Raw genomic sequence first — 23,843 nt, forward strand, 5'->3', positions numbered from 1 at the left:
ATAGATGTCCAGCATCCCTAGGCATTGAGGAAAAATAAAGTGTGGTTATAATATTCTACCTACCACTTTAGCAAAGTTGAATGGTGATCTGTAAGGTTTTTGGTGAGTGAGCCCTGACTGACATCGATGGGGTCCTTTTTGAGGACAGTTTGGCAAGAAGTGTCAAAGGGCCTTGACATTTTTCACAACTTCTAAACTAGAAAGACTTTCGGAAGTTCATACCACCGAAATAATTGGTTGACTACAGACACTTAAAAAACATTTTTTTTAAATGTTTATTTTGAGACAGAGTGCGAGTGGGGAAGGGGCAGAGAAGGGGAGACACAGAATCCGAAGCAGATTCCAGGTTCGGAGCTGTGAGCACAGAGCCCGACGCAGGGCTTGAACTCATGGGCCGTGAGATCATGACCCGAGCTGAAGTTGGGCGCTTAACTGACTGAGCCACCCAGGCACCCCTGACTACAGAAATTTTTTTCTACAGTTATTGGAGATTTGAAACAACCTAAATCATTAATGAGAGATAGTTAAATACATTATGGCCCATTTATACAATAGAATACTATGTTGTGTTAAGAAGACTGTAGAGAGATCAAAACGTGTAGCTGTATGTGAAAATAAATCAAGTTGCAAATCAAGATGTATAATATAGACTCATTCTTACAAGTACACGTGAACGTGCACCCAGAAGAGAAATGGGAAGGCTACGTATAGCTTAGAAATTGACACTGGTTACTGCAGTTGGTGAGATTAGAGGCAGTCTTTTCTCTCTCTTATTTTGTACCAAGTGTTTGTTATTTTTTAGAATCGGAAACAGTAAGAGAAGGAAAATGAAGGCTGTGGTACCGAGATGCACTGTATATACTTCACTTTGAAATGGCAGCTGCTGGGCAGGGACTCAGTCAATTTCCCCTGTCTCTTCGTCACCCGCCCCCCTGACCGTAATAAGCACGGCGCCTGCCCCAAGGTGGCGCCTTATCTGCAGTCACACAGGAAGACGTGCTCTTCCTCCTGTCTGCAAACCCCCTCCTGTCTGAATTCTCCCCGCTCATTGACTCCTGTCTTGCCTCTGTCCTCAATAGGTGCGTTTTTTCAGATACTCTTATCAGTATTTAAACATGCTCCCGTCTGGCCCATCTTCCAAAAGCAAGCAGTGCTTGCCCTGTGTCCAGCGCGTTATCCTACATTTGCTACTCTGTGATTACTCTGTAGTACCCGCTCATATTTTTCCAGTAGGTAATTGTGTATTTGGTTATTTCCTTTATTCCTCCACACAGTAAATATTTACTGAATGTTTTCTGTATGCCGAATGCCAGGGATATAGAGATGAGTGATTTATAGCTTCTAATTTCAGGGCGCTTACGGGGCACCGAAATTCCTCCTGAAATAGAAATTAAAAACTAGAAACTTACAGAGGTGCGGGTTTTTCTTTAGAGGCAGAGGTCTACTGTGTATGTAGGTGTTTTGTCCTCTGAAAATCTTTTACCTTAACACCATGAGTCATTAGGGAACTGCAAATTAAAACCACAATGAGGGGCGCCTGGGTGGTGCAGTCAGTGAAGCGTCCGACTTCAGCCAGGTCACGATCTCGCGGTCCGTGAGTTCGAGCCCCACGCCGGGCTCTGGGCTGATGGCTCAGAGCCTGGAGCCTGTTTCCGATTCTGTGTCTCCCTCTCTCTCTGCCCCTCCCCCGTTCATGCTCTGTCTCTCTGTGTCCCAAAAATAAACGTTGAAAAAAAAGAATTTAAAACCACAATGAAATACTACGAACCACCCTGTAGAATGGCTACAATAAAATCACAGTCCCAACTGCTGGAAGGTGGCAGGACAGAGCTGGAGCTCTGCTCCGTTGCTGGTGGAAACGCAGAGCACAGCCATTCTGGGAAGCGGGTTGATAGGACTCCGTAATCTCATTCCTAAGGCTTCACCCAAGAGAAATAAGATTATATGTTCAGCCAGAATCTGTACGTGCGTGTTTGTAGGGGCTTTAATTCCTAATTCCCAAAAGCTGGAAACAGCCTAGAGGTCCTTCACCTGGGACGCAGATTCACGAAGCGGAGCCGATCCGTAGAATCCGTGGAATGCTGTCCCGCAGTGAAAAGGAACGGGTTGCCGATGCGCTCAACAGTGTGGATGAATGGCACATGTGCTGTGCCAGTGAAAGAAGCCAGACTCCAGAAACTACATGCTGTACTATGTGGTTCCATTTATGTGACAAATGGAAAACACAAAACCAGAGGCTAGAAAGCAGATCAGTGGTTGCCAAGAGCTGGATGTAGGAAGAAAACTTGGCTGTAAAGGGGCACGGGGGAATTTTAGAGGGGATGGAACCGCTCTGTGTCTGTTTGTCAAAACTCCTAGAACTATACATGCAAACGAGTGAAGTTTCCATTTTGTAAATTACACCTCCGCAAACCTGCTGTGGAATTTTTTTGAGGCAACAGAAGAAAATGTTTTGTTGGTGGTGGTGTGGGCTATATTCACATTGTTCAACAGTCTAGATAGTATGAAGGAAGACGGCAAAAAGCCTCATTCCTACCCTGGCCCACCCAGCACCACTAAGTTTGTTATTATGGATCTCGAAGTCTCTCTTACGCCAGGATCATCGTACATGCGTATATGTTCTCTTTTTACTTCCTTCGAATGCAGAACACAGCTTGTGGATATCATAATTTTCTGCACTGGTCCCTTCCCGTAGTAGGTAGTAAATAGTTCCTTTAGTATCAGTGTTTCAAGGTCTTCCATTATGAGCACATATAATTTATTTAGCCAATTCTCCCTTCACGGGGCCGGATTCTTCCCATCTTTTTCATTATATGCAGTGCTGCACGGAATAACCTTATACATACAGTCAGTTCTGCTAGGACGCTCGTGTTGGAAACAGATTTGTTCTAACGCAATTGATCTGTCAGGGAACGGTCGGAGCTTGATGTGGGTTCTGAGCTTGCTCACGTGTGACCCCATCCCTGAGAGAGACACTCGGTGAGCACAGAAAATCGTGGAATGGACTTGTGTCGGAATCCACAAAACACACGCACACACTCACGTCAGACTGTCGTCAGCGACTTCTTGAGTCACGCTGCCTACCCCTGGTGTTACACCTTCCCTCCGACCCTCAGATTTCAGGTAACCCTCCTTCCTCCACTTCACAGAATCTCAACAAGCCACAGCCCTCCCCCACCCAGTTGCACAGGATCCTGCTGTTAAGTGCGTCACCAATAGTTCTCGGGTGTTAGGCCCTTAACTGCGTTTTTGCTGGAAGCCCTGTGGTTCTTTGTTGCATGATTATGCTTATTGTAGTGATTTGTGACCCATGATACATGTTTATCACATTGTGCAGGACTGACCATACCGTGTGCGGGTGTATCTGTAGAATAGATTGCCAAGTGGAAAGGTCCAGAGTTTTAGGAGTTATATCCTGTGGGATCACTGTTGGGACAGGTTGAAGTCTATACAGGTGGTTGGTTTTTCCTTTTTCACAGAAAGTGTTTACGATCGAGCTGAAGGGTACGTGTCAGCACGACTTGGGAATAATACCACTCCTGTTCATCCTAAATGTGTGGGTGATTCTGGATGTGTGATGGTAATTAAGGAAGCTCTTCACATGTTGGTGGGAGGCAGAGAACCTCATGGAGGCAGGAATGTCTGAGGTGGGGACTTTTCTCCCTCTGACTTCTTCAGAGTCACCTGAAACAGAAAGAGGGCTTCAAGCCAAGAGACCAGAAGGGACTAGTTACCAGAATGGGCAGTGTCTGGTTGTGAGAGCCCATGGCGATCCAAAGCACATTCACCGAGTGCCGTCCAGAAAGAATGGCCTTCAGGGGCCTTGGAAATCCCAGAGCTCAGACCTTGAGCCCAAGGCGAGGGCGCGCAGAGCAAAGGAATTTGCTAAGAGAAACCACTGCTTTCCTAAAGAATGTGAAGGTGAGAGAGGCAAAAATGGGAAATCAGGGAGAAAGTGTAGGAAATGCACCCAGGTATTTGTTTCGTGGACATTTAAAGTTTTCAAAAATACTCAGACCCTGCCAGCTTATTCGTCCACCATTTTTTTTAAAGAGCTCTATTTAAAAACAAAATAACTCCTCATTGAGCGGGAAAACCCAACTACAAAAAGCCCACGCGAGGCCCAAGTTCCTTCAATCTCAGCTTCCGCTACACTGGGGCCAGGAGGAAGTAAATGACCTTGACAAACAGAAGGACAATGGCACTTGACGCTTTCTCGGTACCGTTTTTTTTTCCATTTTGGTTTGGTTGGTAAAAATTGCTTTCTGTGTCAGAAAGTGGCCGGGTGAGCTGTTACGACACTGACGATAAAAGTTACGAAAATAAATTAGGTGAAGCCCCTTCAAGTAAGTTCGTATTTAAAACTGAACAAAGAAGGGAGTCGCTTGTTTTCTTAGGTAATGGGAACACGGCAGGTTTGATCAGGAAGCTGGTGTTTAAACCTGTAATTTTCCTGTCATCAGTGACTTTGAAACCCTGCTCCATTGTTTGGGGATTTCACCGCCCATTTCTGCATTTTTTCATAAAGACGCTAGAAAAGAATATCTCACCCGTTGTCAGTTCTTTTTGAAAACAGTAATCATTGATTCAGCTGAGCTGCTCATTTAATTTATTACCTACTGAGGATTTCTCTATTGATAGTTCTCTATTAAAATTTTGATTTGGGGGCATCTGGCTGGCCCAGTCAGTGGAGCATGGGGACTCTTGATCTCGGGGTTGTGAGTTTGAGCCCCACAATGGGTATAGAGATTACTTAGACAAATAAAATCTTAAAAAGATTTTTTTAATTTAACATTAGCATAATGATACCATAACAAGAAATGGAATTTTAAATTCTTCATCTTAATGGAAAACCCAGTTTGCATTCCTCTGAAGCCTCTTGCCTTTGTTATATAGTTAGAAAGATCTATGTCCGTTCTCTACATGTTTTATGATGATTTGCTACAACCTTCTCGCTTTTAGAAAAATGCCTTGTGTTTTGACTCTTCGGGGTGATCTTAACATTGTCCATCTTCTACGTATAAAACTCAGTAGGAATTGGACATTAGGCTTATGTACGTAGGACTTCCGTGACTGTTCTTAAAGCTTTTGATTCTAAAGAAACCTCTTGGGGTACCTGGGTGGCTCAGTCGGTTAAGCGTCTGACTTTGGCTCAGGTCTTGATCTCGTGGTTTGTAAGTTCGAGCCCCAGGCTGGGCTCTGTGCTGACATCTCGGAGCCTGGAGCCTGCTTCAGATTCTGTGTCTCCCTCTCTCTCTGCCCCTCCTCCTATCATGCTCTCTCTCTCTCTCTCTCTCTCTCTCTCTCTCTCTCAAAAACAAACAAAAAAGAAAGCTCTTATTTTCTGGTTTCATAAATGCTAATCCAAGACTCTAGGGAATTGTCTATGTTATGTGATCAAGATGTTTATGAAGGAATACCTTTGGGAAAAGAGTGTGGCTCAGAGGCATTAGTTGGTTATTTGCTCTGTTCTCTCTCTCTCTCTCTCTCTCTCTCTCTCTCTCTCTCTCTCTCTCTCTCTCTCTCCTTCCCTCCCTCCCTCCCTCCCTCCCTCCCTCCCAGACATTATTCTCATAATATCCCAGATTATATGCTCAGGAAAATGATAAAAGCAATGCTTTGGCATGGAGAAGAAATGTCCTCCTTTGCTTCTGCCTAGGTTTTTAAACACTTAACAGACTGATGTGTTTTATTTAAAAGATAGTATTTTCGACTCTCTTAAAATGAATTTGGATATTTTATTGTTATTCAGAAAAGAATATTTATTGAGGATTTCTCTGTGTCCCAAGCACTGTGCTGACTAATTCACCACCGGCCCTTTCTTCCCCCAGCACTCTCTGAGGAAGGCACTGTTGTGATCCCCACCCTACAGTTTGGGGACTGGATGTTTATGGAGACACTTTCCCAGGGTCATACGGTTCCATGCATGAGCGGTAGAGACAAGGTGCCAAACCATTTCTGGTCCTCCAGAGCCAAACCCAATCACTTAAATAGATTTGCTTACCAGTTTGAACAAGGGGCATATTTGTCAAGTGATTAATATAAAAACAATTATTTAAAATATTTATTCTTTCCGGGCTCCTGAGTGGCTCAGTTAGTTAAGCGTCCGACTCTTGGTTTCAGCTCAGGTCATGATCTCGCGGTTTCGTGGGTTCGCATCCTGCATCGGGCTCTGTGCTGGCAGCGCGGAGCCTGCCTGGGATTCTCTCTCTCTGCCCCTCTCCCGCTCATGCTATCTCTGTCTCTCTCTCAGAAATAAGTAAATAAAACTTCCAAAAAAAAAAAATTGTATCCTTTCTTTAACCACTTAGCCCACAATTGCTTTGCTTATCTCTTTTTCTTGCCATAAATAGTAATGTTATTTCACATGCGAACTTGTTTTTACTTCAGCTCTATTTTTAATTTCGCCAAATTTTGTTCTATTCATGAGGCTGGCAGTTATTTCTTGATCGGATTTCCTTGTGATACGACACCGTTTCATTCGAGACTTCAGTGCATCTTGTACCCAGAGAACGTGCTTTTAGGTTAAGCCACTCATCTTACTTCCAAGGGTCCACATGAGAATGTGTTGAATTCACATAATCATGTCGTAGCCAAGTTAGGAAACTTTTAACTTTGGTTTTCATCTCTTGATAGCTTTCTCCTGCTCTGTCACTGTCCCCCAACCCTCATACACACGGGCCGTGTATTCTAATGGCAGACTACATAAAGTGCTTTCCAACTTGTGCGTTCTTGAAATAACCAAATGGTAGTATTCAAGGGGCCTTTTGGAAAACTCTTCCCTTATGTAAGGAACAGTTACTTAATCATTGGGGGGACAGTCAAAATGCTTAAAATTAGCTCGAGATTTCATTTAAAAGGGCATATTGGACAAGTTAACATTCTCTCTGGGTGTACCAAAGTAAGTAATGGTTTTATTTGGTGTTCACTGAAGAATTATGTTTTTGTATAGTATCTGCTAGCTATTTGTTTATTTGTTTATATCACAGCCAGGGGAGGGGCAGAGGGAGAGAGAGTCTCTGGCAGTCTCCATGCCCAGCGCGTGGGGCCCAAGCTCACAACTGACATGATCCGAGCCAGAATTAAGAGTCTGACGCTCAACCAGCTAAGACACCCAGGCGCCCCTTGTATCTGCTATTTAAAAATAACCACTGTATCTCTTTTGCAAAGAAATTTTATGTTTTCAGATATCTGGGGGTTTGTGTTGAGTCAAAACCATAAGCGTTTTGAGAAAAATATTTAATATTTTACTCTCCTCACGTTTCTCCGATTCTCCAGAAGTTAGTCCCTTCACGGTTACCCCACCCCTGCCCTTCCTTTTTACTATGTATTAAGAAGAATCTATTAGTTTCGTCTTTGTATTGCGAAGCAGTGAGGATTATGTAACGCCAGCTGTTACGAAAGAGTTCTTAATTTTTAAAGCAGTTCTGTTTTTGTTCTCTTAAGTGACTTTCTATCTCTTTTCTCCTAACAAAGCAAATGAAAAAACACCCTTGCCGCCAGTGTGACAAATCTTTCAGCTCCTCACACAGCCTGTGCCGTCACAATCGGATCAAGCACAAAGGCATCAGGAAAGTTTACACCTGCTCGTAAGTCCTCATTTCTAACGTGCGAAGCACGGTAAAAGGATAATGCTGGAACTTTTCTACGGCTTTTCATATTTTGCCATTAACGCTCCATTTCTGTGCTGCAGGTTATAGATTTCACTTTTTAGCGCTGTTCCATTGTTGCGACATAACAGTTTCTTGACTGGGCCATAACACTTAACAATAGTAAAATAAACAGGAGTTTCTGGCATACCCTGTGTACGTGCCTGGGTCCTTACCTGTTGTCCAGAGGGATAGATTTTATGTACCTGAGCGTTTTGGAGAAGTGGTTGCTTTGCAGGTGCACAGGTGAATGAGATGCTTTTTGGTCTCTATAAGCGCAGGGATTTGCCAGCTTTGATTGGCAGGTTGATTGTCCAGTTGACTGGTTCAGAGCAGACCCTGATGGGGCCCGGTCGGGGACTCTGTCCTAGGCCAGACTGTTTTCCCTAATGCAGGGGCAGCCTTTTCCCAGCGCACACATTTGGCTCAGAGGTCAAACTCAAGGAATGGAGTAGGCCAACACATCGAGTGGGTGGTGATGCCACTCTGGACAGTCCTGAGCTACCTCTTTGGATATGAAAATCGGAACTTGTTATATCGTTAGTGAAAAAGCTTTATCACCCACTCAACCAGAACATGCCTCAAGTGAGCTGGTAACAGGCTTACTCACTTTAAGGCACTTCTCGTAACAGGGAGAGAACTAACAGACACAGAAGCCATGTAGCCAGCACGTAGCGTGCGACATGATCAGAGCAGGGCACAGAGGACCGTGTGTCTCAGGACACGCGTGATGGTTGGCTGTCTGTTCCTCAAGGCTTCACTATTCTCGATTAGTTAGGGAAAGTTGCTCGGTTAGGAAAACCGGGACGTAGACAACTCCTGCAGTGAAATTAAAGCCGGGAGTGATTTCGGTGAGGTGAGAACATTCTGTGAATCAGGCCTGCATGTTTGAGACTGTGCCGGAAGGATGGGAGGACTTAGAAGGAGGCCCTGGCTGAGAAGAAGGTAGGAAGGGAGTCTGGCGTGGCTTAGTCCTTCCTCCTCGGACGGGTTTTGTGTATTTCTCCCCGGAGACACCGTAAGGCAGTAAGATGCTCGGATCGTCTGGCCGATTTCCTTTGTGGTGCGGGGTTGGCACGGGCTCCCAGGGCTGCCCCTGCCGGGGAGGGGGGGGTGTCTCTAACACGAAACCATCAGGGTGTGGGGCCAATCATTACAACATCTCCAGAAGGCTTTTTGAAGGCAGTAAATTTGATTCTACGTAAGACCATGAGGTATTTTCACCCTCCTTCACTGCAGCGGATTCTTGATGTCTGCCTTATGGCACCTATAGTCACCACGGTCATTCACTTCTCTTTCTTTTTTTTCCCTAAACCTGTTTTTGGTCCATTGCATATAGAAAATGGCAAATTCTTATCTTCTAAAGAAAAACTATTCATAATTGACAGGTTTGGGTCCCCCCCCCCCAGAGATGAAATGAAAACTTAAAAGATTGACCTATATTGGCTATCTGTTGAGTTTTCTACATTTCAGTCAACTGAACGAACACGTGAATTTCAGTGCTGTGATACCGAGTTTGTGCCCTGGTGAGGAATTTAACAGGGCCACACACCCTGTCTTCTCTTTGTTATGGTGGAGTGGACAGGAATAATTAACATCCACATGAAGGAATCCGGGAGGGACTTTTTCCATATTAAAGTATCTCTTATGCCGTAAATTTTGAGGGAACACGGAGTCATTGTAAAGAAAACTTCTGAAATTCGATACCCTCAATTTAAAAATGAAAGTCACCTAGAATTCTAAATGAAGTAATACTTTAACCAGATCTAGAGACTAAGTAAACACCCCAGCCACACTGAATTGGGCTGATCCTACCGAGACGCCAAAACCGACAGAAAGCTTTCTACAGAAACCGCAAAAATTTTTCTCACACGCTGGAAACTGCAGTTCATGGCAGAACTACTGTTTCATTTTGGGCCATCGGTATTCGCAAAGATCTTTGTTTGTTTGTTTGTTTAAGTTCATTTCTTTCCTTTTGAGAGGGAGAGTGGGGGAGGGGCGGAGGGGGGTGGAGAGAGGGTCCCAAGCAGGCCCTGCGCTGGCCGTCAACACCGAGCCCCACGTGGGGCTCAAACTCACGAACCGTGAGATCGTGACCTGACCCGAAGTGGGACGCTTAACCGACCGAGGTACCCAGGCGCCCCTCACACAGATCATCTTGACCCCGCTGAGCGTAGTGTTGGCTGGCGAAGGTCCCTTGGGTAGAGAGGGTGTTCTTCAGCGTGGGGTACTTTTCAGCAGGCGGGTTACCTCCTTGTCTTTGCCCCACAGGCACTGCCCAGACTCTAGGCGCACCTTTACGAAACGGTTGATGCTGGAGAAACATATCCAACTCATGCACGGAATCAAGGATCCGGACTTGAAAGAAATGACAGAAGCCACCAACGAGGAGGAAACAGAAATAAAAGAAGACGCCAAGGTCAAACATGGCAAATGTTCTGTTTACAGTGAAATTGTGTTGACTTGCTTTTTCCATTCACTCTCTTCGTTTAAGTTCCGCCGCAGTTACCCAGGACTGTGCGCAAAGCTTATAAAACAATAGGTCAGCTCCCCGTACACCCATTCTTGTCTTTCATCTTGCCCCTAAAAGGTATTAAGTTTCTTCTACATCTTTCCAGAAGCAGCTTGAGGGATCTACTTGTGTACAGAAATGATAAAATTTTCTGTGGACGCTCATCAGTTGGCTCTTAGCCAGAAGGTAGAAAGCTAGATGCTTTTCTGGTTGGCAGTATGTCGGTTGTGAAAGGTACCAAGTAAAAATGAAGGGGTTCTCCTTAGTTTCGCTTCACGATGGTAAAAGATAAAACCATACATCTCTGCCTTATTTCTTAGGTCAGTGGCTAGCGAACTTGAACCAGCAGTATGACCGTTAACGTGTGTGTTAGGCGTGTGTGTGGCAAGCGCGATCGGAGAGGCAGCAAGCAGTTCGGCAGACATTTAGGAGATCTCTCTGCTGGCTTTGGCACTGGGCTGTGTCTGGAATGTGCCTGGGTTACAGCCCGAGAGTGCGCGATGGGGGAGCCGATCACTGAGTAAAGCCTAATCAGAATACGAGTCAGACTAGTGTCTCGTTAGTTTGTAATCTTTTCCCCTCCAGTGGTGGGGGTGGGGGTGGGGGTGGGGATGGAACTAAAGGATGTACGTGCAGGGGCAGCTCCAGATCAAGGCCATGTATGAGTGGTGCCCTGTCAACAGGACAGAGAAGAGGTGGGCCGCAGAGCGGGCAGGAGGGGGTGTCCCTCTGGCCTGGACTTCTGGCCAGCTGGAAACGAGGGGATTTGATGTGGCTCAGATTTAGGCAGATGGGAGCGGGAGGGGAAGAGCATGGCCTGCGGGTCAGCCGTGTGACGAAGGTGAGTGTGCGGGGAAGCTCGGCTCCCAGACCAGCTGGGCTTCTAGCAGCTCTCCATCCCAGCCTCAGGAAAGGCAAAGTCCTGACCTTTTCTCTGCCCCGCCCCCTGCCTCCTGTCCACACCACCCGGTCACGGCTGCAGCCCCCTGGCCTCCCTTCTGTCCCCCAGGCTGCCTCCCGCCTCGGCTCCCCCTCCCGCCTGGACGCCTGTCCTCACCGCAGCGGGCCGCTGTGCAAACGTCACCCACACCGAGGCCGTCTCTGACTGTGCCTTGCAGCCTAACAACCCCGCCCCCTCTGCTTCCCACCCCCCATTCCATGCCCCGCTTTGCTTTCCTGGGGCCGCTGTGGGAGCCCCCGAATCCCGAAGCTCACACCACTTGTCCCAGCAGCTCTCGGGGCCTGGGAGAACTGGTGCTTTGTCACCCGCGGGGCAGAGCGATTTTCACGCGTGTCGTCCACGTTGTTCTCTTCCCTCCAAGGTTCCCAGTCCCAAGCGCAAGTTGGAAGAACCCGTGCTGGAGTTCAGACCGCCCAGAGGGGCGATCACCCAGCCGCTGAAGAAGCTGAAGATCAACGTGTTCAAGGTTCACAAGTGTGCCGTGTGCGGCTTCACCACCGAAAACCTGCTGCAGTTCCACGAACACATCCCTCAGCACAAGTCAGACGGCTCCTCCTACCAGTGCCGCGAGTGCGGCCTCTGCTACACGTCGCACGTGTCGCTGTCCAGGCACCTGTTCATCGTGCACAAGCTGAAGGAGCCGCAGCCGGTGTCCAAGCAGAACGGGGCCGGGGAGGAGAACCAGCAGGAGAACAAGCCCAGCCGCGAGGACGAGGCGCCCGACGGCGCGGTGTCAGACCGGAAGTGCAAGGTGTGCGCAAAGACGTTCGAGACTGAAGCTGCCTTAAACGCCCACATGCGGACACACGGCATGGCCTTCATTAAATCCAAAAGAGTGAGTTCGGCCGAGAAATAGCCACAGACCTTCCTGTAAGGAGAATCCCTGTCCACATTGGAATAAAAGAGACATTTTTGTTACAAAAAGTTTGCAGTATAATAGAGTTAACAGTACTGTCTAGGCTGTTGCAATATATTCTCTTCCAGTGTACCTTCTCCACCTGGTCGTGTATATCCTCCTCGATAAGTATGAAAACAGTATTTGAGTTTCAAAGAGTTTGTATATATTTAAATGAATAACTTTTTATACTCTTTGTTACATGTTTGTATCAGTATTTAGTGACAAAATGTTTTGAGGTTTTCTTTTCTCGGTCTTTGGTTTTTTTGTTTGTTTGTTTGTTCCTTGGGTTTTGTTTTTTGGTTTTTGGTTTTTTTGGGGGTTAGACTTTTTCTTTTTGTACTGTTTCTTTAAACACAGAGTTCTTAGCAACAGGGGCAGTTCCTGAATTCAAATAAACCATTTTGTATGTTACAGATTTGAATGGGTTAACTAATTGCAGGCTAAGATAATGCCTTTTTTAGTGTTTTTAATTTTTAGAATTCACTATATAAATTGTAGGTATTGTGGGTCTCAAAAACACTAGGGACTTTTAAGTGTCTTAGCACTACCCTCAACGTGCCTGCTCTAAGCCGGCGAGTGCACCCGCCCCGTGCGACCGCACTCCGGCGTCTGGCATCTTCTTCCAGGCCACGCCCGACCGTGTTTAAAGCAGCCTGCAGGTAGCTTCCTTCCCAGTGATGGATCAAAACGTAGGCCAGGCCTCTACAGTGAAGCGCATGGATTATCCTCCGCTCCATTCCGGAACGGGGAAGAAGGGCGTTGCCAGGGGAAAACCAGGGGCTGGGGGTTTTTCTGGGCCGATCTGCAAGGCTGGCTGAAAGAACACAAGGAGGTCAAGTCACCCAAGGGCTGGACTACTGTAACAGTGACACATATGTAGCTAGACCAGTAGATTTAGATAGTCGAGTTTTTGTCATGGAATTTATTAACTCCTACGAAGACACAACTAAAAATATCAAGTATTTCTCTGGCTCTTGACAGGAACAAAGAAAAAAACCTCCCAGTTGACTTAACCCTTCTGAACCCTTTGCCGTCGAAAGAGCTGGCGTTTCCTGTTCTGGGGTGCTACTGCCAAACGTTCTGGTACTTGGAGTTGAGATGCACAACTCCACCTCCGACCTATCAATGCAGCAACCCGCGTGTCGCGATCGGCCGCTCGGTCACGCGCTGAGCCGCCCGGCCTCAGTTCGGTCATTTCAATAAGTCTCTTTAATATTAGTAGTTCCGCTTTATCAAAGCACAGCAGGGGTGGGCACTCCTCTGTCCCTTCCGTTTATAGTTCTCTGGGAGCGTTCCTATTTTTCAGTTTTCGTTTCTGTGTTTTCTTTGGCATTTTATACCTTGTATTTATCCCGGAACACGTTTTGTACTTTTTATTTTTACGAAAAAGGAATTCCGTTTTGTGTATATATAGGCACTTGCATGATATGCTGTAGTCAACGTTCGGTTCCTCGGAAGGTCTCGGCGCTGTCCGCTGTTACGCACTACATCCGTCATAACTGTATTAAACACATTTCGTATGTAAATAAACGTGGGACATTGGCCCTTGCGCTTCTGTGAGAGAGTCATTGATGGTGGGGCTCTGACATCTTCGTGAAGTTTAGGAGGCGAGTAGTCGCAGGGACAGGACTACAGGATGTTGCAGAACTCTCTCCCCCTCCGGAGAATGGCACGTGCGTTCTCGTTAGCGCTCAGCTCTTTTGTCGCTTTCTCGTTGACTGCCATCGATTTCGTGGGTATAACGCAAGGGCGTGATTAAGTATTCCCACGCTTGAAATTCAATTGCTGTTACTTGTTCTATTTATACTTGTATTGCTCTAAGGTGTATTCATAGCACTTTCATGTGTTTCTGCATTTGAACCTTGCAATAAACCTGTGCGGTGGGCCGCACGGGTCTTAATGGTCTAGTTTTACAGTTGAGGAAGCTGAGCTCCGATTCCGTTCTTTGCCTGAGCCCTCACAGCTGGTAAGTGGCTTTGCGTATTAGAACCCAGACGCTCTTGCTCGAAATCTTAGCGCTCGCTCTCTGTGTTTATGTACATATTGACAAATATTCATTTACTGAACAATAAAAAGTATGTGCGAAACACGACACTAGAATTTTTGTTTGTGGCGCTATCTGGCTTTTATAAGAGAAACCGGAAGTCTCTCTACTCTCAAACCCCCCAGAAATGCTTGCTAATGTAAAGTTAGCATCTCTAAATGCCTAGCTGAGCATCCAAGAAGGTTTCGAAAAATGCCCTGAGATCCAAAAGGAAAAAGCAGTAGAGATCCAGAGTAGCCCAGCACACAGGGCTGTAGCCACGGGAGGGAGCCTGGTTGATGCACCTGGAGAGCGGCCTGGTGAGCTGGAAGACAGGTCGTGAAGAAATGACCTGGAATACAGCACACAGGTAAGGAGGTGGAACGTACGGACGAGCTTCGAAGTCCAGAAGGACAAAATAACAAGACTCCTAGGAGTTCCAGGAAGAGGGAGAAGAATTGGGAAGGGCCTCTGTGGACAATTCTTAGCCATTAACGGAAGACGTGAGTACTTGGGGGTAACATGGTGTACGTGCTGAACAGAAGCCCACGGTGGGACTCGTGAGTTGCGCCCATTCTTCCTTGGCGGTAGACCTGGATAGGGCGGTGGATGCAAGCATTTGGGAAACGGGGCATGTTCAGACCAAAGGCAGAAACTGGGGCATGCTCCGTGAATTCTTAGGAAGCCCGTCTCCTCTCTTGGGTGGGGAGGTGGAGCTGAGGCTTACAGGATAGGCTCAGGCCAACTTGTAAAGAGCCTTGAGTGATAGATTAAGGGGTTTGTACTCAGATAACGGATATTTGGACAGGGGAGTGGTATAACCAGACTGGTCGGTGGCCGTGTTTTGGATGGATGGTGGAGGGGTGTTTCAACCACGATAGGTTAGATTATGCTGTGGTTTCAACCCTAACTCTCAATGTCTTAAAACAGCAAGGCTTGGGGCGCCTGGGTGGCTCAGTCGGTTAAGCGTCCGACTTCGGCTCGGGTCACGATCTCACAGTTTCTGAGTTCGAGCCCCGTATCGGGCTCTGTGCTGACAGCTCGGAGCCTGGAGGCTGCTTCCAACTCTGTGTCTCCCTCTCTGTCTGCTCCTCCCCCGCTCAGGCTCTGGCTCTCTCCTTCAAAAATAAACAAAAACATTAAAGAAAATTTAAAACAGCAAGGCTGGTTTCTTGGTCACCTTGGATGTTTGTTGTGGGTTGACCGGAGACATTGCTCCAAATCTTGTCCCCTTATCCCTCTGTCACAAAAGTTGCTGGTTCCCGTGGCAAAGGAAACGTGCAATGAAATGCTGTGGCCCAGAAGTGATAGATGTTATTCTTCACAGCTCATTGGCCAAAGCCAGTCACGTGTTCCCACCTCCTCACAAGGAGGCTGGGAGTACCATCCTACCAAGCGCCCAGAAGCGGAGGCTGCACATATTTGGGCAGCATAAATGGCCATCAAGGACCAACGTTTAAATCGGTACAGGCATGGTGTCGACCCAGCCATCGTCATGAGGACTCAGCCCAGGGTGGGAAGGTTGGCCTGGAAAGGAGCTGTGCTTATAGGTGGCATTTCAGAAGTGGTACCAAGAGAGGATTCCGTGCCGTGGAACACAAAAGAGGGAACCAGACTTCTTTCTTTTGAGGTTTAGATTACTTAAATAGAAATACGGAAGTCAAAATGACAGCGGGTTATGGGAAAGTTTGCACTCTAGATATACACACAAGGTATGTTTTTGTTGGACGATTTTATTTTATCAGTAATTGAGTAACAGTGATGCATAAAGAAGAATGCCAACAAGGTGATGAAGACTAATAAAATGAAAGGAAGACATCTGCTCAGACTTCCTGGCGTAGACCACTTCTTCCTCCCAAACACATTCTCTGCCAATTCTTGGCTCCTGCTCCAGGAAGTATTCCAAAGAACAACTGTTCCGCCCCGAAGCTCCGGTGGGCGCTTCTCCAGGTCAGAGGGCTAGTGAGTGCTGTCCCAGGGTCTTTGACCAACAGGGAAATTTACTGTTGGAAACTTTGGCCAAGGTAAATATATTATTTCATGTTACTATATTCATCATGCTGTGAGCACTGGTCTTTTGTTTTAGAGAGAGAGAGAGAGTGGGGGTCTAGAGGGGCAGAGGGAGAGAGAGAATCCCAAGCAGGCTCCACACGCTGCGAGGAGCCCGAGGTGGAGGTCCATCCCACGACCCTGGGATCATGACCTGAACCCAAACCAAGAGTTGAATACTCAACCGACTGAGCCACCCAGGCACCTTTTTTTTTTTTTTTAAGAAGCCCAAGCAGAAGGGGGGGGGGGGGGGCGTGTGTGGAAGAAAATACAGTTGGAGAACTTCGTAAAATAAATTATGACTTACTGGAACCATTGAACTATCCAAAGAATGGTCTGAAAATAGAGGGATGTGCTAACTGTGGAATACTGCTTGTACCATTTATAAATGTTACACCAAAACACGCTCCCCTTGGGAATCAGAAACCATCAGGGTCCCATATTGGAGCTCTTCATTCTAAGTGTACGTTTTCTAAATAAGGAACCTAGAGTTTGTTACCTTAAAAACTTGGCTCCTATCTGCCCGATTCATTCTTTGCTTAAATGGACCCTTGAATCTCCTTGTGTACTTTGAGTTTCTTTTTGCAGTTCTGAACCTCCTTTCCCTACAGAGTTCATTGTCAACTTTTGGGATAGGACAGCGTGCACTTAGATCTTTGCAAAGAGCCTCTCTTTCTTCGCCAGAAGCTTCTGGACTAGCCAGTTGTATTTCCATTGTCACCGTCGCCCCCAAACCTCCTATTTTGAATAGTCCAGCCTTGGTCCACACGATTTGGCTAAGAGGCTGAATCTGAAACTTGGCTACTGCTAGTTTTCCCTATAGAACAGAACATTCTCTTTTCACATCTGTTTCTCCCTCCTACTGTCCTGGTAGATTTTGATGAACATTTTAGTAGACTCAATACAGTGGATGATAAAGCTGTCCTCAGCCCATGTTTTTCTGGGGGTTTCCTCATTTCTATTCACTATCTTTATTGGAAAGGTAGATCTGGGAGTGCCCAGCATTAGATCCTTTATGAATTAGGCTCTTAGCAGGACACAAATAGCACACTAAGAAAGGTTTAACTTCAAAGAAATTAAGGAAGGGATTATCGCAGAAGGTGGGGCCTGGAGGCACCCCGGGACTTAGCAATGGTGGGGAGCCCTTACCAGCCCCAGGCCTGCCGAGCAGGGCCGGGCCTAGAGCCACGGTGAAGCGAGGAGGGTGTGGGATGGAAATTAGAGGGAAGCTCGTTGCCACCCACTCAGAGATTTCCTGCCATCACCTCCCACTGGCCAAAGCCAGTCTAGAAGACAAGCCCCAGTAACCCGGAATATCAGTGTGCTGGGCACAGAGCAGGACAGAGAAGGATGCACGATGGATCTGGGGTACCGGAACATTATAACCATCAGACGCCTCGCACAAGCTTTCAGAAAAGCCCGCTTTGTACTTGTGTCATTGCCTACGTGCATTTTGTCCCCTTACAGGCTGGCTGTTCGCTGCAGCAGGGCACTTTGGATTCCACATTTACTTTTTCTTTCTAATTACTTCTCCAGGTTTGTCCTGGAATTATACCCTTTCCTTAGTGGTTATTTTTACCTAAGGAAACAGAATAGCGTTTCCCAGAAAATATTCTTTGCTACTTTCCAAATTCAATTTACGAGGTTAGTTCTGACTCCTAAAACAGCACCGTTTATAATGTGTCACGGTATTTAAAGCAACTGATTATTCAATTTTGCTTTGCTATTTTATCACAAGCTGCTTATTCTGGAGCTCTTATAGTTATGATTGTAAATTATACTACCATAGCAGTTCTGTTTCTAAACACAGTCCGTCGCAAGACGACGTACTCATCTAGGGGAACTCTATAATTCCAGTCCACTGTATCACACCTCCAACTCAGTTCCAGAGAGTGTGGGGTTAGTCCAAGAGTAACTTTCTGACCTTCAGGTCAGGTTACGCCAAGTTTAACTCGATTGGGTGTTTCTGGATAATAAACATCAATTTTTTTCTCTTTTTTTTTTTTTCCTTAAGAACAGGGCAAACACAGATCTGCTGACTGGAGAGGGTGGCCTGATACTGACAAGTCAGGAGGAAGCGGAACCACATATGACAAAGGGAACGACCCTACCTTGGAAAGGGTAGAAGATGTGTCTCTAGGTCAGGATGATGGGCATTTATCTTGGCTTTGTCGGTTGGCCATCTGACCTCTTTCCAGGGTGGGGGAGGCTGCCGTGGCTCGAGTCTCAGCCAGAGATGGGTCTTCGCTCCTTACTCTGGGAGCCTGAAGGTCCCCCTCCCTGACCCCCAGCAGCCGAACGGCAGGCACAGAATGGCCGCTACTTGGCCAAAATGATGCTTCTGCTTCGACTATCGGGTTAAAGTCGCCAAGAAGCAGGGACACGTGCCACGTAGTCATTCTGGTGGCATGGTGACAGTGACATTCCTCGGCATCTCTTCTTAGCGGGGAGCTGGTCTGCCTTCAAGGAGCCGCTGACTTGTTTGGGATCCGGGCAGTGCTGTCATCACGGTGGGACATTTTCAAAGCCCGGGCTCTCGCCTCCCTCTGAATAAGACACCGTCGAAGCAACATGACAATATCAGTTGTATTAGAAGAGACTTGGCCAAGGCGAACAGAAGGGTGTGTGTTTCGATAGCCGTGAGACCCCAGCAGACCTTCCCTCCCCACATTCCTGTCACCTCACCAGCCTCGTGTCCTGCCTCATTTCCCTTGCCCCCCAGTTCCTGTGGCGCCCTGTTCGCATGCCTTTCCCAGGGCTGCCACTGGCTGTTCCCTCTGCTTGGCATGCCCTTCCCTCGGTTATTATTTCCACGAGGGCCTTTTCCTTTCTCTCTGGTTTGTTCAAAAGTCACTTCCTCAGAGAGCCTTTCCAGGTCACCTTGCTGTGACCCAACAGTGCACACCCACTGGCCTCTCTTCACTTCTTTTTCTTTTTTATTTATTTTTAATTTTTTAACGTTTATTTTTTAAGGAGGGAGAGACAGCACAAGCGGGGGAGGGCAGAGAGAGAGAGGGAGACACAGAATCCAAAACGGCCTCCAGGCTCCGAGCTGTCAGCCCAGAGCCCGACGTGGGGCTCGAACCCACAGACCGCGAGACCGTGACCTGAGCCAACATCGGATACTTAACCGACTGAGCCACCCCGGGGCCCCTCTCTCTGCTTCTTTACCCAGCGGTATCTCTCCCCCCGGCACTTAGCACCCCTGACGTCACGTCTTACTTGTCAACTGTCCGTCGTCCTCTGGAGCTTTTGCGCGAACCCTGCCTGCTTTGTAATCTGTGGCTACGGATCCTTTCCTCGGAAGAGGCGTTTTCCATTTTGCAGCCTGAGAGCAGTAAGTGCCAGTTCTGTTTTCTCCATCAGGTTGATCCTTATTCTTGTCGGCAAAGACAAATCCTCGTTTTCTCAAAGCCAGTGCCAGATGAAGGCGGCCGAATGCCCTTTCCCGGAGAGCTAGTTACTTGAACGAGATGACGGTGGCATTAATGGTGGCATCAGCTGATTGCCACGGCCGCAGGAAAGGATAGAGACCTGCTTTCAGGAAGGAAAGGCGTTCTTTCTCTTCAGGTTCCGCGTTTACGCCCAGCACATCGCCTTGCGTGAAACAGGTGCCTACAAGGTCATCCTGAAACAACCACATTCCCTTGAGCCTCGATCAGTCATAATTTTATTTCTCAGAGATTCAGACAGACATTAGAAGAGTCCTGAGCTATTACCCACAAGTAAGAGCTTCTTTTTCCTTTTTTTTTTTTTAATTTTTTTTTCAACGTTTATTTATTTTTGGGACAGAGAGAGACAGAGCATGAACGGGGGAGGGGCAGAGAGAGAGGGAGACACAGAATCGGAAACAGGCTCCAGGCTCTGAGCCATCAGCCCAGAGCCCGACGCGGGGCTCGAACTCACGGACCGCGAGATCGTGACCTGAGCTGAAGTCGGACGCTTAACCGACTGCGCCACCCAGGCGCCCCTTCTTTTTCCTTTTTACATACGTGGGATTTTAAGATCTTTTTTTTTTAATGTTTATATTTTGAGAGAGAGCGCGTGCAAGCGGGGCAGGAGGGGGGGCCGAGACAGAGGGGGACAGAGGATCTGAAGCAGGTTTTGCACCAACAGCAGACAATCTGATGTGGGACTCGAACTCATGAACCGCGAGATCGTGACCTGAGCTGAAGTCAGAGGCTCAAATGACTGAGCCATCCAGGTGCCCCTTAAAGTCATTTCAGATGGTTTTTATTGTTAATGATTAAAATGTGGATGTGTGGGGGTGTCTAGGTGGCTTAATCGGTTAAGCTTCTGGCTTCGACTCAGGTCACGATCTCACAGTTTGCGGATTCAAGCCCTGCATTGGGCTCTCTGCTGTCAGCGCAGAACCCGCTTCAGGTCCTCTGTCTCCCTCTCTCTCTGCCCCTCCTCTGCTTTCTCACTCTCTCTTCCGAAAATAAACATTTAAAAAAATGTGGACGTGGGTTCTGCTCATTATATTTCCCCCGGTTGATGAAAGCTGGAGTATTTAACACGATAACAAGAGCAGAACCGCTCCTAGTTTGAGTGACTAGCCCATGGACAACAAGGTGGAAATCAATTCTGGTGTCAGAGATTTTTCTGTTTAGTCATTCTTTTTATTATTATCATTATTATTACATTTATTTATTTTTGAGAGACAGAGTGAGACAGAGCGTGAGCAGGGGGAGGGGCAGAGAGAGAGGGAGACACAGACTCCGAAGCAGGCTCCAGGCTCCGAGCTGTCCGCACAGAACCCGATGCGGGGCTCGAACCCACGAACCATAAGATCATGACCCGAGCCGAAGTCGGACGCTTAACCGACTGAGCCACCCAGGCGCCCCTCTGTTTATTCATTCTTAAATTTCCAAATGACCTAAACCTCTAGTGTCATCCAGCCTCCTCCACCACCCTTATTTTGAAATGTAGGAAGATAGTTAAGTGCGGGAGATACGTTTGGACCGGAGAGCTCTGATAACTACTAACTCACATTATTCGTGACTCAGGACCTCCCATTTAATCCTAGAAAACAACTGCTTGAGCCATGATTTTACAACTTCACAGATGGGGAAACTGAAGCAGTTAATCCCTGACCCCTTGTTTCTGGTGCCAGATTAGGTCCCCTTTTTAAGTAGAAGTTGCTGTTCTCTGTGTCGCTCCGGGTTGGCTGTTATCTGTCATTTATTTCGCATTGAACTTTCTACTTCAATCTAAGAACAACTTCAGACGTGTGTAGTAACAAACCAACGCCTTGATGGCAGACAATAATTTTGAAGGAAGTCTCGGAAGGTTTCAAGGTCAGAGATGACCTTCAAGGTCATTGGTATAAGCCCCATGGGATGCTGGACCTCTTCTCTAACACCCTCATCCGGGGTTCATCCAGTATTTGACCGTTTCCCAGGTTGGAGACATCTATACTGTATAAAAGAGCCCCGTTCATCTTTGGAGAGGTTGGGCTACTAGAAAGTTCTTTTTTATTGTGTTAAGACTGTCCCTTGGTAATGTGATCTAATCTATTTTTTCAAGAAACGAATTTTTAAAAAGATTTTATTTTAAAGTGTATTTATTTTTAAGAGAGAAAAAGCACGCTCATGAGTCAGGGAGGGGCAGAGATAGAGAGAGAGAGGGAGAGAGAGAATCTCAAACAGGCTTCTCGGTATCAGCACAGAGCCTGACACGGGTTCACGGGGCTTGAACCCACAAACCGTGAGATCGTGACCTGGACTGAAATCAAGAGCCAGCCGCTTAACCGACTGAGCCACCCAGGAGCCCCTCTCCTAGTACTTTAAATGTATTATTTAAATCTCAAAATACCTCCAAGAGGTCAGGACCATTATCCCAAGTTTCCAGATGAGGTAACTGGGCAGAGAGACTGCTGGGGTCACCCAGTAGGTAAGGGTCAACTTTGCTCTCGGCTAGCGTGTAAATTGCCTCTCGGAAAAGCGTGAAAAGGGCAGAGTGGCTGCCCTCATGGAGCTTCCAGGCTGGAGGAGAGAGAGAGACACAGAGGTCAGCAGTCCTCAGCGTGGGGAGGTGAGGAGAGTCTGGAGAGACCATGATGGAGCACAGAGAACAGGCACCTCCCCTCCCCTGAGGGAAAGCCCAGGAGGATGGACTAGAAGAACCTACTCGGTAGGAAGGTAATGCCTAAGAGGAGCTGGGCTTGGAGTCGGGCACCGGGGACAGGGCACAGCATTGAGCGCAGGAACGTACGTTAAGGACGGGCGCTCCGGTCCGAATGTTTGTGTCCACCCCCAAATCCGTATGTTGAAATCCTAAGCCCCAGAGATGATGGTGCTTGGGAGCTGGGCTTTCTGGAGGTGATTGAGGATGACGCCTTCATGAATGGAATTCGCATCTTTATAGAAGAGATGCGAGGGCGCAGGGAGAAGGCTCTGGGGGCGACCGCCCCGGAAGGGGCCTTCGCTGGAATGCGACCACGTTGGGGTCTCGATCTTGGACTTCCCAGCCTGCAGAAGTGTGAGAAGTGGATTTCTGTTGTTCACCCAGTCCGTGGTGTTTTGTGACAGCAGCTCCAGTGGACTCAGACGAAGGGTAGAGCTCTGAGATGCTAGAGGCTTCCGTGGGGCCACTGAGCAGGAAGTACAAGCAAGTCACAGCCACCCACAGGTGTGAAACGAGGTTTGCTTCACGTTTGAAGTGCAGTTCGGGAGATTACTAGCTAAAGAAAGGCTCTCTGGAAAGAGGATATTTACACCACGAGAAATCCAGGGCCACGCATTTGACGTGTTCTTCAAGTAGGTGAGTAGCGCTACCCTGGTCTCCTGTAGGCATAATGTCCTTCCCAGGATGTGTGCTCTAAGCCCCCACATGAGGGTGCAGGAACTTATTCGTCCCCCTGTAACGCCGTCTCTTTCCGCGGGGGAGTTCATCACTCCCCCTCCCACATCGCTTTCGAGTCCGGCAGACCCATCCCCGGACACATAGGGTGTCCAGACCATCACGAGGAAGCCCTTGCTGGCTTCTGATTTATCCGAGTGTTTTATAGGTTGGGTTCCCAATCGTTCTTGGAAAAAAACCACCTACTGCCACTTAACATCCTCGGTAAATTTTTTAAACCCAGAGGAACACACAAGACCATCTAGCCAGGGAAAATCTAGCATATCCGTGTTAGCTGGCAATGTTAATCTGCGTAGCTAAAGGAAGCCAGGTGCTCAGCGGCCCCCATATCCACAGTGCGAGTTTAGTGAACAATAACAAGTTGTGTATAAATCGGTTTCCATGGTTTGCTCATCTCCGCTGCTTTGCAGGTGGCTGAGGACACACAACTTGTCTGTGCGTGTTAAGGACGGAGCAATGTCACATTTCCCCCCCCAACATATTATAGACGAGTGTTTCATAAATATAAGCCTCCTTGTCTAAGAGGGGAGTTTTATCCTGACAGGTTAAGGGACAACGATGGTCCTGACTTTGTTCTTTTGTTTTCTGTCTTTTCAATTGCAATTACCTTTTGCGCTCCCCGCAGGAAACGTTTCTCTCAAATGCATGCAGGACACTGACGAATTCCTTTCCGACTTGAATTCAGTGGAGCCCAAAGAATACGCTCTGAGAAGTAAGTAGGTTTTTCTGTCGTGTTGGGTAGGTGAACACACAGGGCAATCTGAGGTTTGTGCGGGGAGGAATCTAGAAAACCTCTTGATAATTAAAAACAGAACCAAATAGGGAAGACAGGACGAGCCTCAATTTACAGATCGCTCCAGGAATCAAGGAGGGAGGAGGGATTTTTA

At 47.4% G+C, this 23,843-nt stretch overlaps 1 protein-coding gene across 1 annotated transcript in view; it reads left to right on the forward strand.

Moving 5' to 3' along the window:
* Nucleotides 1-13,569, forward strand: part of ZNF532 (zinc finger protein 532) — a 108,914-nt gene extending 95,345 nt beyond the window's left edge. The window contains 3 exon segments of the mRNA XM_011288142.4: nucleotides 7,477-7,589; nucleotides 9,921-10,068; nucleotides 11,484-13,569. Coding sequence (XP_011286444.3) covers nucleotides 7,477-7,589; nucleotides 9,921-10,068; nucleotides 11,484-11,978 — 756 coding nt within the window. The 3' untranslated portion in view covers nucleotides 11,979-13,569.
* Nucleotides 13,570-23,843: the final 10,274 nt, after the last annotated feature.

This window comes from Felis catus, chromosome D3, assembly GCF_018350175.1.
Source record: "Felis catus isolate Fca126 chromosome D3, F.catus_Fca126_mat1.0, whole genome shotgun sequence".
Lineage (NCBI taxonomy): Eukaryota > Metazoa > Chordata > Mammalia > Carnivora > Felidae > Felis > Felis catus.